General features: G+C 41.5%; 1 protein-coding gene across 1 annotated transcript in view; it reads right to left on the reverse strand.

Moving 5' to 3' along the window:
* PIK3C3 (phosphatidylinositol 3-kinase catalytic subunit type 3) overlaps positions 1–18,791 on the reverse strand; it is a gene marked incomplete in the record, with an annotated part of 1,653,126 nt that overhangs the window by 598,410 nt on the left and 1,035,925 nt on the right. The window contains 1 exon segment of the mRNA XM_044074431.1: positions 1,590–1,706. Coding sequence (XP_043930366.1) covers positions 1,590–1,706 — 117 coding nt within the window.

The raw sequence follows: 18,791 nt of genomic DNA on the forward strand, positions 1-18,791 counted from the left end.
GTTGAATATCCCACACTGGGTATGCAGGGGTGTACTTCCCACAACAAAATAATGACTAACACTATTGTGTGATGTTTATCACTTGTGATGTTCTGAGTTTATACTATGATGAGGCTATGGTGATTTGTTTTACTTTGTATGTCAATTCTGAGAAATAGGATACTTCATTAGAGATCCTGGATTCTACATGCTATTTCAAGAAGACATACCAAAAAAGCTTCTCTGAAGAAAGATGATTCAAAGAGAAACTAGAAAGTGTCCAGCTTGTAAGTACTATTTAACCATTGTTTCACCAAGCACTTGTTATAATTAACGTAAAGTTCTTTTTTAATTTTTTTTCTACCCGTTATCAACATTAATGCTACAAGCAGTCACCCTAACTTTAGGATGCATGTAGTTGATGTAGTTGATTTGAATGGCAGACTGTTGAATGTTTTAATCTGATGTCTAGATATTAAAACACAACACTGCTAAAAAGCTCAACATGCACTTTTTTGATGTATGTACCTCCACTATGCTTGCAGAATGAAAACGTAAAGTCTGTTAGTATCATCTGGAGGATTTTGAGATCTGTGGTGGTATTAGCTGGTGAAGCACTGCATTTTTTATAAGAATATCTCACTGATGAGCACAAAACTGAAGTATCTGTGAACAATGTGTAGCATGTGGTTTTGTGCTTCATACTTTAAAGAGTTGCACACTGACACAAACTGCTATTTATAAATTGCACAGTTTGTGGAGTTGCAGATTTGATGATATGGAGGTAGTACATGTAAGTAAAGAGGTATGGGGACAAAACTCCACACATGGAGGTGCAGAAGAACAGACAGCCACTGAAGCATTTTTTTAATTTGTAATTTATTTTTTTAATTATGCTGTGATAGTGTTTAAATAGCACATTTCCATTTAAATTCCATATGTGTGTGTGTGTGTGTGTGTGTGTGTGTGTGTGTGTGTGTGTGTGTGTGTGTGTGTGTGTGTGTGTAGCTGTCTATCGGATGTCCTGACAACTGAATTACCAACGTTCAATTTATGGACATGGATCTTAATTGTGAACTGAAATGTTGAGTGGACAGCACGTGACTTGGTGGTTGTGGTATCTTTGTTACATTACCAGATATAATGGCCAAATACATATTTCGATGACTGACATTCAGAACTATCCATTTAGCTGTGCTACTTCCTAGTAGAAGCTGCTGACTGGGTTATTTCCTAAGATGACACAGGAACGTGTAACCTATGGTGATTCAAAGATGAAAAGTGCATTTATACATTGCAGTACTTCTTTCATTTGTGTTCTTGAAATCTCTTAGCTGTACATGTATACAAAAAACAGCAAAATAAAATAGTTTTACTATACTTTTGTCCAATTATGATATAATAAAGTGATAAGTCAGTAGACTACGAAAAGAGAGACAATTTAAATCCCATCAGCCATCACTTACAAACATGTTATTCATAAAAGTCATTTTAGCTTTCCTATACTCCAGGCTCAGAGTCTAAAATACACTTAAGTAAAACAATTTTACACTTGGCTGCTGCTGTGAGAACATGCATTGCAACTTCAACCTTGTAAAACCAACAAGTACCTTCTTTTTACGATTCCCACTCTCTCTCTGCACTGCCTTCATCAGATGAACAAGACGATCTACAAATGTCTGCTGAGCAGCCAGTAAGGAGCGCATAACTCTTACATTTTTTTCTCCCTTAAAGAATAAAGCAGAAAGTCATATTCAAGCAAATAATGAACTTTAACATTCACAGTCTATTTATAAATTAAAACACACTGACTGATGTACAATACTGGTATCCCTTATTAAATACTTTGGGTACAAATTTCTTAATCATGCCATCATTTCTGCAGCTGTAAGTCTCTATGCTTACTTAGCTTGCTGAGAATTTAACAAATAACCAGTCATCCCTGCAAATAATGCTGTTGTGTCCACAAAAACTGAGAGGGGCATTCTCAAAAAAAAAATAAAATAAAATAGAATATTCAAGAAGAGACAGGTAGATTTAATCACTAATTCAAACTGATACTGTGGCAGCTATTGGCACTAAGGACATGTTACTTCTGAATACCACCTTTTCTTTGTGAAAATTTAAGAAAACAATATGGGCTTGTACCTCAAAATTCTCTTTGCAAAAGTGATGCTCACTTGAAAAAAAAAAAGTCTTACTAGATAGAAGTTTATGATCTGCACAACTACAGGGTTCGAAGGGTGAACTGTAAGCTTTTCTGTAAACGTTTCAAGGATGGACAGAATATCAAACTCAAACAGGAGACCTAAGTTAAAAGGCAGCATATAAAATGCTTTACGGACCTTAAGATTGACAAATAATGTGCAGTCTAGAAAAACATGCTGGAAAATGAACTTTAATGAAAAATATCTGATACCATAGGAGACCACGGTCAAAACTTTTGGAGAACTAGAAAGGAATCATGGCTAGGAAGGTTTTCTCCTTTGATACAAGCCCTAACCAGGAAATGGGCCCATTTGTTTTACTACAGTTTCTGAACACAGGGTCTCTTATAGGAGGAGATGATGGAAGTTATCCTCGGTCAGCAGTGTCTTTAAAAAAAGAAAGTCAAAGAAGTACTGGTTTCTACACATAAAAAGAATTACGCAGTAGCAATCAAGTACTGCGCTAGACAAGAGTATTCGAATAATTTTGGCATTTTTTAGCTTTCAGAAATTTGGATTTTTGGGTAAATATCATAATCATGGAAGGATGTGTGGGTGTAAAAAGGAGTCCAGCTCATCCAATCTTCACATAGGACAATCTTGGCCTGAGTTACCAGATGAGGAACTAAAGAAAAGCTGAGACATTCTGCAAATGTCAAAGAGGCAAGAAAGTAAACACTGGACTACCTTGGGTACAAAACATCCTTCTTGTTACCAAGCAGAAGTAAAAGGCATTTGCAGAGAAACAGAAAACACTGACAATGGCCCACTATCAAGTTCTCAGCATCTCTCACACAGGGGACAGGACTGCATTCCTTCATGTTAGGTGTTTTAGGCTAAACCGACAGCACACTGCCTTGAAAATCCAGTAACGCCAAGAGTGTTTATGCAAAGATGCAAATCCCGAGATATCCAGGCACCCCTAACAATCTTCCCTTTAAAGTGCCCCTTCTGCCCTAGAGCAGACATATCCACTATGACTGATGCCTAAGGTAGATGAAATAGGCTCACAGACTTGCAACTGGTGGAGACCAAACCCCACTGTAGCTGCATCTGGCAAGTTTTTGATATCCAGACTAGAAAGGAAAGATAGTTGAGATGCTTGGACCACTACAGCTGAACTGCACAATTAATAACCCTCATGTGAAACCTGGCATGAAGAAACAAAGTACAGTTGTGCAAAATCTTACCCTAACAGTAGATGTCCTTCTCTTCACTACTGCAGTATATTAACACAAGGGATCCCTTGCCAAGGGTGGCACAATGTCAGACCAATATACCAAAGCCTTTAGGTTAACAATACATCATACATCACACGTATTGTCCCAGCACTAGGCGCAGGGCATAATGGTAACATCCAGACTTTTTATCCTCAGAAATGAGAGCTCCAGGAGGAACGCTAATTCTAAAACAACAGAGGGTAACATAGACATTCAGAGGGACAAAAGATCAGGGGATGAGAGAGGGAATGAATACTGCAAAATTGAAGAGAAGGACATCTACTGTTATGGTAAGATTTGACACAACTGTACTATGTCCTTCCATTTCACTGTTGCAGTGATCTTAACATGGGGGGAGTGCAAAAACTCAAGAAAAAGATTGGGAGGGGGAAGGGCCAGTGCAGCCTTCTAGGAAGCCATAAAGAATGGCCCTAGCAAAACCAGCTCTAGCCCTGGATATGACATCCAATCTGCAGTGCTTGGTAAAGGTATGTGCAGACCATGTAGCTGCCTCAAGGATAGAATTAGTATCCAAACCCTTAAAAAGCACCAGAAAAAGCCACAGCCCTAATAGAGTGATGACTCCAAAACGAGAAATGCTAGCAAGTACGACAGGTGCACGAAAAGCTATAGATGCCTTTCTGGATTCTGCAGTAGAGGAGGGGATCATTAGTGCCAAAACTAGAATCCAACTAACAGTACGTGACCCCCGTAAACAATATTTATATCTCTTACCTAAAATCCAAAAATCTCTTTTGGAACCTCCAGGTCGACCTATAGTCTCGGGAATAGGCTCACTCACTGAACCCTTGTCCGCTTATCTAACGGAGTATTTGAAGCCCCTATTGGTATACATCAGGGCTAGAATCAAAGATACAACTGAATTTCTTCAAATAGTTTCGGAATCCCAAATGGAATCTCATTGGCTTATGTGTACTCTAGATATGAAGTCTTTATATACCTGTATTCCCCATTGGGCCGGATTGATGGCATTGGAATTTTGGCTGAATAGAACTAACATTTATCCTCCTGGTTTTAACACTCTTTTAGTCTGTATGGCTGAACATATACTTACCAGGAATGTTTTTTATTTCCAAGACCAATGCTACTGGCAAATTCAGGGCACAGCTATGGGGGCTTCTTTTGCCCCTATTTATGCGGATTTATTTATGGAGTATATAGAGGAACAGATTATCTATGATGGCATGCACAATTTATACTTGCCTGAGATTGATATTTGGCGGCGCTATTTGGATGACTGTTGGTTGGTCTGGAGAGGGGGATCAGAATATCTTTCAGAATTTGTGGAGTATCTTAATTGTAATAAGTGGGGTGTTGAATTTACTGTTAACTATCATGCACAAGAAATAGATTTTCTAGATGTTCATTTGGAGCGAAAACCCGACCACACACTTAGAACAACAGTTTATAGGAAGTACTCTCAATATAACAGTTTGCTACATGCCTCCAGTTTACATCCCAGACATACAATCAAGAATATTCCCAAATCACAATTTCTGAGAATTAGAAGAATTTGCTCTTCTGAACAAGATTTAACCATATGTCAATAAGATTTGACTGATAGATTTCTAGAGAGAGGGTACCAGCATGATAATGTCCACAATGCCTCTACATGGTCATCTAATAAATCTAGAGAAAGTTTATTATCATATAAATCAAAACATTCTTGGGACAAACAGGATATTATCAGGCTAGTTACCACTTTTGGGAGGAACACTTCTCAATTCACAGATATCATCAATAAAAACTGGAATATACTCAAAAGTAATATAAGAATAGATGACTGGTTGGGGGATAGATGCAAATTTTCATATAGAAAAGGCAAAACTCTTCGGTCACATTTTTCTTATTATAAAAGGCTTACGTCTCAATCCAGCCTTTATCGTCAGACCACTCTTTCTGGAGATAGATTGGTGGGGTGTTATCCATGTGGAGATTGCTCATTTTGTAAATACATCTTCAAAACCAAGAACTTTACTAGCAAAAATACAGGCAAATTATTTGATATTAAGTGCTTTGCCAACTGTGGAAGTGAGTGGGTCATTTATTTAGTAACTTGTACATGCTAAGCATTTTATATTGGTCAGACCTCAAGACAATTTAGATGTCGTATGTCTGAACATTTGGGGGACATTCGGAATGGTAGAATGACCAATGCACTGTACAAACATTCACTTACTCATTCAACAGCTAAATTCACTTTCACTATTATTGATAGAGTTTTTGGAAATAAAGATTTTAGAACAGGATGGCATGACTTACTAAATAACAAAGAAAAGAAATGGATAGTGAAACTGGAAGGTCTTTTTTCCCCAGGTCTTAATGATAAGTTATAATACTTTTCTTAAGTTTTGACACAATGTCCAGCTATCATTTTATAATTTATATATTTTTTTGAATACATTCAATTTTTGTTGTTATTATTCTCATACATACAATACTTTTATACATATACAAATATGTATTTCATTTGTAAAACTTTTTTCTGGATTCAACAGGAAATGATGTTATTATTTGCCTTATTGGCTCTAATATTTAAATGCAGTCTGTCAACCACATTTCATGTATTGCCACTGAGGAAAGCTATAAGCTGAAACCAGTCTGGTTCCAATAAACATTTTTGTTTCTGCATCATTCTGCTTCATTCCCTGGTGCTGGCCTTTTTGTCTAATAGAGTGAGCCTTGACCAAAGAAGGAAGGCTCTTACCTTAATAAGAATAACAAAAATAAATGGCTTTAGAAATCCAACAGGACATAATTTGTTTGGAAACTAATGGTCTAGGATGAAAAGAAACAAAAATCTGATCAAATTTTCAATAAGCTTTAGTTTTGTGCAAATAAAATTTGAGTTGTCTATGCACATCCAAAGCATGAAACACCTTCTCACTAGCAGGTTGAGGAGAACGTAAAAAAAGTGGGTAAATTAAGAGAGTGATTAAGAGACAAATCATTCACCACCTTAGGCATAAAAGAAGGACTGGTATGAAGAAACATACTGTTTTTGTGAAAAACTAAAAGCGGAGGAACAGCCATAAGGGCTTGAAGCTCAGGTACCTGGCTGGCAGAAGTAAGGGCTAACAAAAGAACAGACTCCCAAGAACAATGCTGTAAGGAAGCTGAAGCTGCAAGCTCAAAAGGAGCCTGACTCAATTTCTAAAAAAAACAAAATTAAGATCCCAGGAGGGAGGAACAGGCTTCCTAGGAGGTCTGATATGAAGGATGTCTTTAAGAAACTATTTGGCCTCGAACCTAGAGGCTAAAGGCAGACAAGCAGAAATAGCTGAGAGGTGGGCTTTAAAAGAAGAATATGCCAACCAAGCATTGAGCAATTCACACAAATAAGAGAGAATCAAAGGAACATCCACAATAAGTGGGTCCAGGTTACGAGAAAGACACCAAACAAAAAACCTCTTCCACTGGACAAGTAGGATTTCATAAAGTACAGTTTTGTACCTACCATAAATGTAGATGTTCGAGTGTCTTCACTGCTGCAGTCATTACATTTGGGTTATCCTGCTGTCAGGCGGTCCCGCAGTCGGCCAGAGTTCCAAAGTCTTGGTCCGGCGTTGGTTGCTGTCACTTCGTCCCTGACGTCAGTGCACCAGGGGGCATATAAGATGCAGCTGACGCCATTTTCTTCAGGTTTTTCTTGCCCCAGATGTCAGGTGCCCCCAAATAGTAAGCAATACATATTGCTAATAAAACATACATAAAAGTAAAACCAAAATCTTCAGTTACCAGCAAATACACCACATAGGTAGTACAGGGTAGAAAAGTGTAGATAAGTCCCAGCTAAGAAAGAGGGGATGGAGGGAGGGTAACCTGGACTAAGCAGTGAAGACACTCGAACATCTACATTTATGGTAGGTACAAAACTGTACTATGTTCATCGTGTTTCATTGCTGCAGTCATTACACTTGGGTTGAATCCCAAAGCTGAGGTTGGGTGGCTGGTTCTATAGAGGATTTGGGGTGGCTATGAGGCCCTGCAGCACTGCAGTGGCAAAGCCAGCTTAGAATCTAGAATAAAGAGGCAAGCGATAATGCTTGGTAAAGGTGTGCACTGAACTCCAAGTTGCAGCTTCCAAGATATTTTTGGTAGGTACTCCTCTAAGGTAGGCAGTTGAAGTGGCTGTTGCCCTGGTGGAATGTGGCCTAATGTTACTAGGTACAGGTTTTCCATGCTGTGTGTAGCAAAAATGGATACAGTGTCCTATCCACTTTGAAATGGTCTGCTTTGAAATAGCCTTTCCCTGTGATCCTGCAGTATATGCTACAAACAATTGCTCAGTTTTTCTGAAAGCTTTTGTTTTGTCCAAGTAGAAACATAACTGTCTGTGTATGTCCAATGAATGCAGAAGTCTCTCCCCTTTATTCTGGGGATATGGATAAAAAGTTGGCAAGTGAATAGTTTGGTTAAGAGCCACACTGGATACTACCTTTGGCATAAATGAAGGGTTTTTTCTTAAAGAAACCCTGTCTTGGTGAAAAATGATGAAAGGCTCCACTGCCATTAGTGCCTGTAACTCTGAGACTCTTCGTGCTGAGGTTATTGCCAGAAGCAGAGCAGTTTTCCATGACACATATTTTAATTCTGCTGAATTGGCTGGCTCAAAAGGAGGTAAAGTTAGTTTTTCCAAGACAAAATTGATGTCCCAAGTTGGTGTTGGTGCTCTCCGGGGCGGTCTTATGTTTTTAGCCCCTCTGAGGTACTGTTTTAGCAATGGATAAGAGAAAATAGGAGGATGTGTGTTGTAATGAGCCGAGATGGCAGAGGCGTGGATCTTAATGGATGAGAAGGATTAGTCCTTTGTCCAGCATCTCAGTTAAGTACTGTAATATCTGAGGAATGTTTGGGACAAGAGGGTCAAAGCTTTGAGCCTGGTTCCAGGCACATAATCTCTTCCACTTTTCTGAATAAGATTTCCTGGTGCTAGGCCTCCTGGCCTCCAAAATGACATCCATAACAGCTTTAGAGAGAGGTGTTGTCTGCTTGACTAAGGTATCTGCCATGCAGCCAGGTTTAAGGTTTTGAGCTGACTGTGCAGGATCTGATTGTTGTGTGGAGTCAGAAGGTGCGGAGTTTGAGGTAAAATCCATGGTGGGCCTTGAGCTAAGTTCTTTAAGATTGGGTACCAGTGCTGGCGTGGCCAGTCTGGGGCAATCAGGATCATCTGTGGTTTTTCTTGTCTAGCTTGTAGGAGTACCTTTGAAAGGAGAGGCAGTGGTGGGAAGGCATAAACTTTTAGGCTTTTCCATCTGAACGAGAGAGCATCCACTTTCCATGCTTGTGTGTGATAAGTCCTTGTGCAGAACTTTTGTAGTTGGCAATTCATTGGGGAGACAAAAAGATCTATGTCTGGGCACCCCCATTTTTGCGTTATCATGCTGAATACTTGTGGATTTAAATTTCCACTCGTGAGGATCCATGATGTTTCTGCTTAAGTCGTCTGCCAGAGTATTTTTCTTTCCTGGCAGGAATTGTGCTTGCAGATGAACTTGATAGGTTAGTGCTGTGTTCCACAAGGTCATGGCTTGTCTGCATAGGGGATAAGAATGAGTGCCCCCTTACTTGTTTATGTACCACATAACTGTAGTGTTGTCTGTCTTTAATAATAGTTGTCCTGGATGCAGAAGGTCCTTGAAAGCTGTTAGGGCATTTTGCACAGCTAACATCTGTTTTTGATTGATGTGAAGATGCATTTGGTCTGTGGCCCACTTGCCCTGAATACATTTTCCTGCCATGTGTGCTCCCCAGGCGTAATCCGATGCATCTGTTGTAAGTGTCTGCCTGGCTGTGGGTAGAATGAAAGGCTGTCCCTTGTTGAGGTGACATGCCTGTGCCCACCATCGAAACTCCTGTTGTAGGCAGGGAATTAGTGGTATTACTGCTAACAAACTGTGACAGTGTTGAGTCCAAACACTTTTTAGGTACCATTGTAATTTCCTTATATGCAGTCTGGCATATGGAATTAGTAGAATGCAGGATGCCATGAATCCCAAGGCCTGCAGAATTTTTCTTGCAGGGAGTTGGATTTTTGTTGCCATCAATTGAAAGTACTGAGTCAGTTGTCCTTGCTTGTCTGGCGTGAGATAAGCCATCTGGGCCGTTGTATTTAAGCTGGCACCCAGGAATATTATCTCTTGTGAGGGCACTAGTTTTGACTTCTTTTCATTTACTGTGTACTCCAGGCAAATTAGCAACCTTTTTACAAACGCCAGATGCTTTAGAAGAATGTCCTTGCTCTCTGCTTGAATAAGTCAGTAGTCCAAGTATGGATATATCTGAATTCCTTTTTGTCTGCAAAATGCAATTACTGGTGCCAGGCACTTTGTGAAGACCCTGGGCACAGTAGATAAGCCAAAGGGCAGTGCAGAGAATTGGTAATGCATTGAACAAGCTATGAATCTGAGGTATCTTCTGCAATTTTGTCTGACAGGGACATGCACGTATGCCTCTTTGAGGTCCAAAGTAACAAGCCAAGCCTTCTTGCCCAGCATGGGTAGAAGCTGCTGTAGTGTCAACATTTTGAATTTCGGAACATCCAGGTAAGTATTTAGAGTAGAAAGGTCTAGTATGGGTCTCCAGGCTTTGTCCTTTCTGGGGACCAGGAAAAGTCTTGAGTAAAATCCTTGTCCTTGTTCCTGTTGTGGCACTTTTTGAATAGCTCTCATGTCCATGAGGGCTGTAATTTGTTTTTGTGCCTCTGCCCATTGATTTTGTGGCAGGTCTGGCATTCCTTTTAGCCTTGGTAGAGTGTGAAAGTGGAACCTGTAACCTTGAGACACAATATTCAGAACCCATTTGTCTTGGGTGATTATATGCCAATTTTGAGAAAAAAGTGCTAGTTTTCCCCCTAAGGGAGCTGCCAAAAGGTAAGTGCTTGGCATTCGAAGGGGAAGTCATTGGGACTGTTTCCTATAAGGTTGTGACTTGTCTTCACCTCCTTTTGGGGTTGAAGCACCCCACTGTCGTGGTCTGTAAGAGCCTTGGGGCTGAGATCTGCCTCTTGGGCATCTGTATCTGCCTCTTTGTGGTCTGTCTGACACTGGAAAGGACCAATTCTTTGAAGGCCAATTTCTGCTAAATCGAGGTGGCTGTACCTGTAAGAAGTCCTTCACTGTTTGCATAGATTTTGCCTTATCCTCCATTTTCTTTAATACCTCTTCTGCCTTAACACCAAATAAAATATCCTGCTGTAAAGGAGCATCCAATAATTTTGCCTTAACATGATCAGGTAAACCTTGTTCTTTTAACCAAGCATGCCTTCGAATCACAGATCCTGTAACTGCTGCTCTACAAGAAGCCTCTAATGAATCAAAACCACATTGCAGAGTATGTTTTCCCACTTGTTCAGCTGCATGCAATAAATCCTGCATTTCCTTACAGTCAGGATGTTCTGAACTTATAAGCATTTTCTGTTTTAACAGAGACATTAAATATTGTTGGTATTTAAGCATGTGAAACTGGCAATTTAAAGGTCTCACTGCTAAAGTTGCAGAAGTGTAAACTTTCTTCCCCCATCTGTCTAATGCTCTAGAATCCCAGTCAGAGGGAACTGTATTTTTAGCAGTGGAAGCCTTTACCCCTTTGGGACCCTGGGAAATAGTTTCTGGGTCAGCAACAGGGTTTTTATAAAGAAATTTGTGAGAGTCAGGGACACTGTAGTACCTGTCTGGCTTGACTGGAGCAGGGGGCAAAGAATCAGAATTTAAACTGGATTCAGAGAACACATCATCCACAATATCCAACATTGGTGGAATAGCAAGGGGCCTGTGCTGAGGCAATAAAAGAAAGTCTCTGAGCCTTTTCTTGGATTCTGAGCAATCCTGGCCCTCCCAATGGAAATGCTCCCTCATGGTATGTAAAGTTTCCCCAAAAGAGTAATCCTCAGGAGAAGAGGCTGAAGCAATTGATTCTTCAGCATCAGAGTCCTCATAGGGGGGTAGAGTATCCCTGGTCTGAAGAGGAATCAGAAGAAATGGAAACCTGGTCAGAGGAATCATAGCCTGTATTCCTGCCTAGGCCTTTTATCAGGAGGGGAATGGGAACCCCTGATCAGAATAATTAAGTCTTCGGCAATTTTGAGCATCTATTTTTTAGGCATGGAGGCCTGTCCAGGTGAATGCTGTACTTGCTTCTTTGTCTTTAATGGAGTTTTAGACTTGGCTGTAGTTTTTATGGTAAGCTGTGAAGGTCTGAAAACACCCTCAGAAGCCGATGCCTGCTCAGCGATTCTGGGCCCATCTGAAGGGTTAGTTTCTGTAGGCCCAACACCTTGAGTATCCAGAGGCCTAGACATCTCCATGTGGGAGTCGGAGGCGGGCTGTGGTTCTGAGGTAGCGGGTGTCAGGGGCTGCGAAAGCACCTCACTGAGAACCGGCGACTGGCCTAGAAGAGGTTTCATCGTCAGTTTTGGGCCTCGGATGCCTGTCCTTATCCTTGTCTTTGCATTTTTTGTGTATTCCAGTCATCGGTTGTTCTGACGGCATGGTATAATTAAACCTTCGGCCAAAGTGATGGCGAGCAAAATCAAACCAACGTTTAATAGTGCGTTTGTTAAATTTAGCACAAAACCAACAACTAGTGACGTTGTGGTCTGGGCCTAGGCATGGAATACAGTAGGAATGAAAATCCTTATGAGGTATTTGCTTCCCACAAGAAATACAATTATTAACTTTTACTGACATCGGACTGAGGCAAGAAAAAGTTTCCCCAACGGGGTACTTAGCTTTATTGAAGACTTCGGTTCTGAAGTTCGAATTGAAAATCTCAGGAGTCGGCCGAACGGCACTTGCGAACTGCGTTTGCTTTGGGCACCGCGCGGCAGGAAAGACTGAAGAAAATGGCGTCGGCTGCATCTTATATACCCCTGGCACACTGACGTCAGGGAAGAAGCGACAGCAACCGACGCTGGACCAAGACTTTAGAACTCTGGCCGACTGCGGGACCGCCTGATGGCAGGATAACCCAAGTGTAATGACTGCAGCAGTGAAACACGATGAACATCAGTGGGTTTCCTGGCCTCCCACAGATCCCGAAGCACTCCCTCAGAAAAATGTGCCTGGGGGAATCAAAATCCTTTCACCCACAGTATCAATTGAAGAGTGGACAGGTGGGGATGGATGACAGATCCCTTCTCTTGTGTGAAGGGATCCACCCTGTGAGGTAACTTGTAATGATTGCCCTTGGCTAAATGCAGAAGAGGGAATCAACGCTGTCTGAGCCAAAAAGGAGTCATCAGCAAGATTTTAGGAGCATCTTGTTTTATCTTGCACAGGACCTTTGGAAAGAGAGGAAGGGGAGAGAAGACAAAGAAACATCCCTTTCCGTGAAAAAGATAGGGTCTTCCACCTTCTAGACCAGAGGACTTGGTGTCCTGGCACAAAATTGAGGAAGTAGCCTGTTTGGAGGGAAGGCAAAGAGATCTACTTGAGGAATACCCCATAATGTCCAGAAACACATCCCTGTAAAGCATCCAATGAGATTGTGTTATGGACCTGCTCAGGGAGTCTGCCACAAAATTCTGACATGAAGGAAAGTACACTGCCTGAAGTGTCACTTGGTACTGAATCGCTAGCTCCCAAACCTGGAGTGCCAATCTGCAAAGAAGACAGGACCTTGCCCACCCTTGTTTGCTGACATACCACATCACTGTGGTGTTCTCTGTAAATATGTTTTGGGTTTCTGGAGAAAACAGCAATGACTTGAGTGCTTAGACCAACAATCAAAGATGGCGTTCAGACTGGCAGCAAAGACGTTCTGAGGACGATATGTCTGGATGTCAACTTTTTGCCCTACGCCTAGTGCAGGGTGCACACATGTGATGTACAGCATATCCTTCACAACCTAAAGGCTTTGGTATCCTGGCCAGACATCAGGCCGCCCTTGGCAGGGGATCCCTCATGTTAAGAATACTGAAAAGTGAAATGGAAGGACAACTGAAGTTAACATATAACCTAAGGCTCTGAGACAAGTCTCTGTTGAAATAAGGCAATCATCTGCTGAACTCATGGTATCCTGTCTTGGGGCAAAAAAAAGTCACAACATACAGAAAGCATAGTTGTGTAAAATCTTACCATAACCATGGATGTCCTTCTCTTCTATCTTGCAGTACTCTTTACATGTGGGAAGTCCTCCACCCAACAACCCAACGTCCGGCCAGTATACAACAGCTTCAGCTACTGCAAGTATGCAGGATGTTGCATGCATGTGCTGACAATGTCAGCCATAAAAGGATGTCTGCACATACAATCCACAGAACTGAAATGCCCCAAAAAGAACACCAGAGCTAAGGAAAAATAAAAAGCCATCCAAGGAAGGAACAAGATGTGGGGGGGAGGTGGGAGGGACACAATACTGCAACACAGAAGAGAAGGACATCTATGGTTATGGTTAAGATTTTACACAGCTATTCTATGTTCTTCTATTCAATGTTGTAGTATTCTTTACATGTTGGAGAATACCAAATCATACCTGGGAGAAGGAAGGAGCAGAGGAACTTTGAACTAAAGAGTTTTCAACAAAGCCATGGATAATGGCTGTAGTAAACCCTGCTTCTGATCTTAAATTGGTGTCCAACTTGTAAGGTTTACTGAAACTGTTCAAAGAAGACCACGTAGCAGCCTCCAGAATTGAATTAGTATCCAGGCCTTTAACGAATGCCCCAGAAGAAGTCATAGATCTAGTGGAATGAGTGCTAACAAGTGCAGCAAGAAACTTACCATGGAAATCATAAGAAAACAAGATAGCCTTGGAGATCCAAGAAGAAACTGTCTGTTTAGAGACAGGCAAACCCAGAGCCCTGGGATGGAAAGAAAGAGCTAGTCAGATTTCTTGATAGCCTTAGTCTTATCTAAGTAGAATCTAAGTTGTCTCTGTACATCCAAGGTATGCAATATCCTTTCACTAGAGTATTGAGGAGAAGGGAAGAAGGTGGGCAATTGAATAGATTGATTAAGACATACCTCAATAACCAACCAAGGCATAAAAGAAGGATTGGGACACAATGAAACCCTATCCTTGTGGAAAACCAAGAAAGGTGGGGGAAGCTATCAAATCAAAGAAGAAACAGCTAGCAAGTACGGCAGGTGCAAGGCAGACAAACGTGTAGGAATCAAAAAAGGAGCCAGCACCTAGGATGAATGAAGCATGAAATTTATTGGAACTAGGCCGGTTTCAGCAAGTAGCTTTCATCAGTAGTATAAGCTATCAAAGCCTGAATCTCCAAAACTATCCTGGCAGATGTCAAGGCTAAAAAAAGAAGTGTCTTCCAAGTAGAAAACTTTAAAGAAGCTGAGGCAGCCCATTCAAAAGGAGCCACGGTAAGCTTCTCTAAAACATAGTTCAAATCCCAAGGAGGTGAAACTGTTTTCCTGGGAGGTTTAATATGTAGGATGCCTTTAAGAAAGAGTTTTACCACCAATCTGGACACTAATGGTGGAGATAATGGCAGACATGCAGAAATAGCTGACAGGTTAACTTTCACTGATGAGTAAGACAAGCCACTGTTAAGTAATTCACACAAGTAAGAAAGAACTACTGGTCTATCCACTGAAAATGGATCCAGATTTCTTGAAATACACCAGATGGAAAACCTCTTACATTTGGATAACTTTCTAGTATTGGGTTTCCTGGCCTGCTGCAGAATCCTAAACATGTCCTGTGAAAAAAAGGCACTTGAAAGGAATCAAAAGGAAAGAAGGTGCCTGAAAGGAATCAAAAGTTAAATCACCCACAGGGTCAGTTGTAAGGCTGACACATGTGGATGAAGCAGAGATCTCTTCTGTTGTGTGAGCAGCACCACTCTGTGAGGTAACTTGTGATGATGCCTGTTGGCTATATGCAGAAGAAGAAGGGGGAACTAATGCTGTCTTGGCCAAAAGGGAATAACCAGCAAGATTTTACGTTTGTCCTTCTGAATCTTCAGCAGAACTTTATGCATTACCCCCTTCCCTCTCATTCAGAAACACCCCTTTCCAGGAGAAACATAGGGCGTCCACCTTCCAAGCCACAGGCTGTGGAAATCTGGCATTAAACAGAGGAAGTTGTCTGTTCAGAAGGGAGGCAAAGAGATCCAGAAAAGGGGTACTCCACTGGTGAACCAAGTCCAGAAACAAATCCCTGTGAAGCATCGATTCATGGGATTGAGTCATGGACCTGCTTAAATTCTGAAGAGACTTGGTAAAAAGAATTACATTCCCTCCACTTTTGTGATCAGAGCAATGAATGACCAAACTCATATGTCTAGGTATTCCTTGGCTCTACTTTCCTAGGCCTCGCAAGCTTTTGCTCAACTACCAGACTATGAGATTAAAACTCAGGTTTTGTCTCCTTTGACAGCTTCTGCACAAGCGGCTAGACATTCCATTAAATGTAGCTATGATGCTGTTGAGGCATCCTCCAGTGCTGCTGCATCTGGTTCTATACTTAGGAGACACTCCTGATTGAGGCTTCAACCACTGCCAGACGACATTAAAGCAAAACTGTTAGATACTTCTCTGGATAAGTCAGCTCTTTTTGGTTCTGCAGCTGCAGACTTATTTACGTATCTGCAAGAGTAAGGAAAGGAACTTCAAGATTTGAAGGACCTGTTCATTTCTCCTGCTCCTAACTTCCAGAGGAATTTTCCTACTAAGACATCTTTTGTTAGGAGACCAGTTCTCTCCTCTACTGCCACTGCTTCTGCTTCCAGGCATAAAAAGTCTGTTAGAAGGCTTCTGCAATCCAAATCTACTGCTTCTGCTCCTTCCACTCAGCAGCCCATTCAAACCAGGCCCAGTTCTTTGTCACTACAAGCAGCCTCCTCCAAGTATTACCCTCTATCTCTTCTTCTAGCTCTCTCTTTTCCAGCTTGGGCAAGGATCACTCAGGATTCCTGGGTTCTGTCTATGATCCAACAGGGATACTTCATGACTTGGAAATTTCTCCTTCCTTTTGTGGGAATTCCATAACCCCCTTCAAGTCAACTGAATTTTTTCCAGAGGTTCTAACTCAGCTACTTTCTCAAGTCACAATTTAATACATGCCAATGGATCAGAGAGGCAGAGGGTTTTACTCAAGTATGTTTCTGGTTGCCAGAAAAGGTGGTCCTTGGAGACCAGTACTAGATCTTTCCCACTTAAACACTTTTCTAGAAGTGCCATCTTTCCACATGCTGCCTTTTCAAACTCTGTTTCCTCTGATTTCACCTCAATCTTACATGGACTCTCTAGACATCATAGATGCTCACCTACACAGCCTCATCCATTCTCTATACAAGGAATTTCTACATTTCTCTGTGGGTTCTTTGCACTTTCAGTTCTCTGCTTTGCCTTTTGGTCTTTCCACTGCCCCAAGGGTATTCACAAATTGCTTGGTCCCTGTGATTGCCTTCTTGAGAGTCAAGGGTATCCAGGTATATCCATACCTGCATGATCTTCTTTTTCCTGGCTCCTCTATCAGATCAGTTGCCTCAAGACTTGCAGGTGGACCATTCATCTCCTTCAAAGTCTAGGGTTCACAATAAATTTCAAAAAATCCTCTCTGACCCCATCACAGGATCACAGTAGTGCTTATGATGGTTTTTCTTCCTACGAAAAAAGTTCAGTCCCTCACTGTCTTTCTGGAAAACCTTCTGCCTCTCCCCTCAATTACAGCCAGGGAGTTTTCTAAGCCTTCTTGAGTTCATGACTTCCACAATTCCCATGCTGCCCTTTGCAAAACTCCACATGAGGAAATTTCAATGGTTCCTAAAATCAATCTGGACAAAGCTTGCTCACCCTCTGGAGTCTGTGATTCCTCCCCGTCCCTGCCTAAAAACAGAGCTTCTTTGGTGGATTCAACAGCTTACTCTGAATCCTGGCTTTCCTCTTCTTCTGTCCCAAGCATCTCAACTTCTGTTCACAGATGCCTCAGACACGGGGGGGGGCAACATTGGCGTCCACGAAGGTTCAGGGCCTTTGGTCTCCATCTCAAATGAGAGAGCAAATCAACATCAAGGAAATGAAGATTCTGACTCTGGCTTTACAGGCCTATTATCCTCTCTTTCAACCGTCAATTCAATTCAGTACAAGGTGACTCTTCTTGTGGTTTACATTCCATCCTCTCAAAACATTGTGGCAGACACCATAAGCAGGTCCATGACTCAGTCCCAAGAATGGATGCTTCACAGGAATATTTCTGGATTTGGTCCACCGTGGGGTAACCCTCTTCTGGATCTCTTTGCCACCCCTCTGAACAGACAACTTACTCTGTTTTATGCCAGACTCCCACATCCTCTGGCTTGGAAGACAGACGTCCTATCTTTCTCATGGAAGGGGATGTTTCTTTATGCATTCCCCCTTTCTACTCAATCAGAAAGTTCTACTGAAGATTAAACAAGACAAACCAAAATTCTTGCTAGTGACTACCCTTCGGCTAAGACAGCACTGGTTCCCTCTTCTGCATTTAGCCAAAGGCAATCATTACAAGTTACCTCACAGAGTGGACCTGGCCACACAAGACAAGAGATCTCTGCTTCATCCACATTTGTCAGCCTTACAACTGACCCTGTGGATGATCAACTTTTGATTCCTTTCAGGCACCTTTTTTCACAGGGCATTCTTAGGGTTCTGCAGCAGGCCAGGAAACCCAATACTAGAAAGTCTTACTTATCCAAATGGAAGTTCAGTAGTTCTTTCTTACTTGTGTGAATTATTTAGTGGCTTGTCTTACACATCAGTGAAAGTTTACTTGTCAAATATTTCTGCATGTCTGCCATTATCGCCACCTTTAGCATCCAGATTGGAGGTAAAACTTTTTTCTTAAAGATGTCCTACATATTAAACCTCCCAGAAAAAGGGTTTCACCTCCTTGGGATTTGAACTATGTTTTAGAGAAGCTTACAGTGGCTCCTTCTTAACCTGCAGCCTCAGCTTCTTTAAAGTTTTGTACTTGGAAGACAGTGCTTTTGTTAGCCTTGACATCTGCCAAAAGAGTTTCAGAAATTCAGGCTTTGATGGCTTCCCCCACCTTTCTTGGTTTTCCACAAGGATAGGGTTTAATTACATACCAATCCTTTTATGCCCAATGTGGTGAATGAAGTGTCTCAATCAAGCTATTCAATTGCTCATCGCCTTCTTCCCTTCTCCTCAATCCTCTAGTGAAAAGATATTGCATACCTTGGATGTACATGGCAACTTAGATTCTACTTAGATAAGACTAAGGCTATCAGGAAGACTGATCAGCTCTTTGTTTCTTTCCATCCCAGGGCTCTTAGTTTGCCTGTCTCTAAACAGACAATTTCTTCTTGGATCTCCAAGGCTATCTTGTTTTGTTATTTCCATGGTAAGTCTCTTGCTGCACCTGTTAGGGCTCATTACACTAGACTGGTGGCTTCATCAGT

The sequence above is a fragment of the Protopterus annectens genome, chromosome 6.part0, assembly GCF_019279795.1.
Source record: "Protopterus annectens isolate FY-2018-M chromosome 6.part0, PAN1.0, whole genome shotgun sequence".
NCBI lineage: Eukaryota > Metazoa > Chordata > Ceratodontiformes > Protopteridae > Protopterus > Protopterus annectens.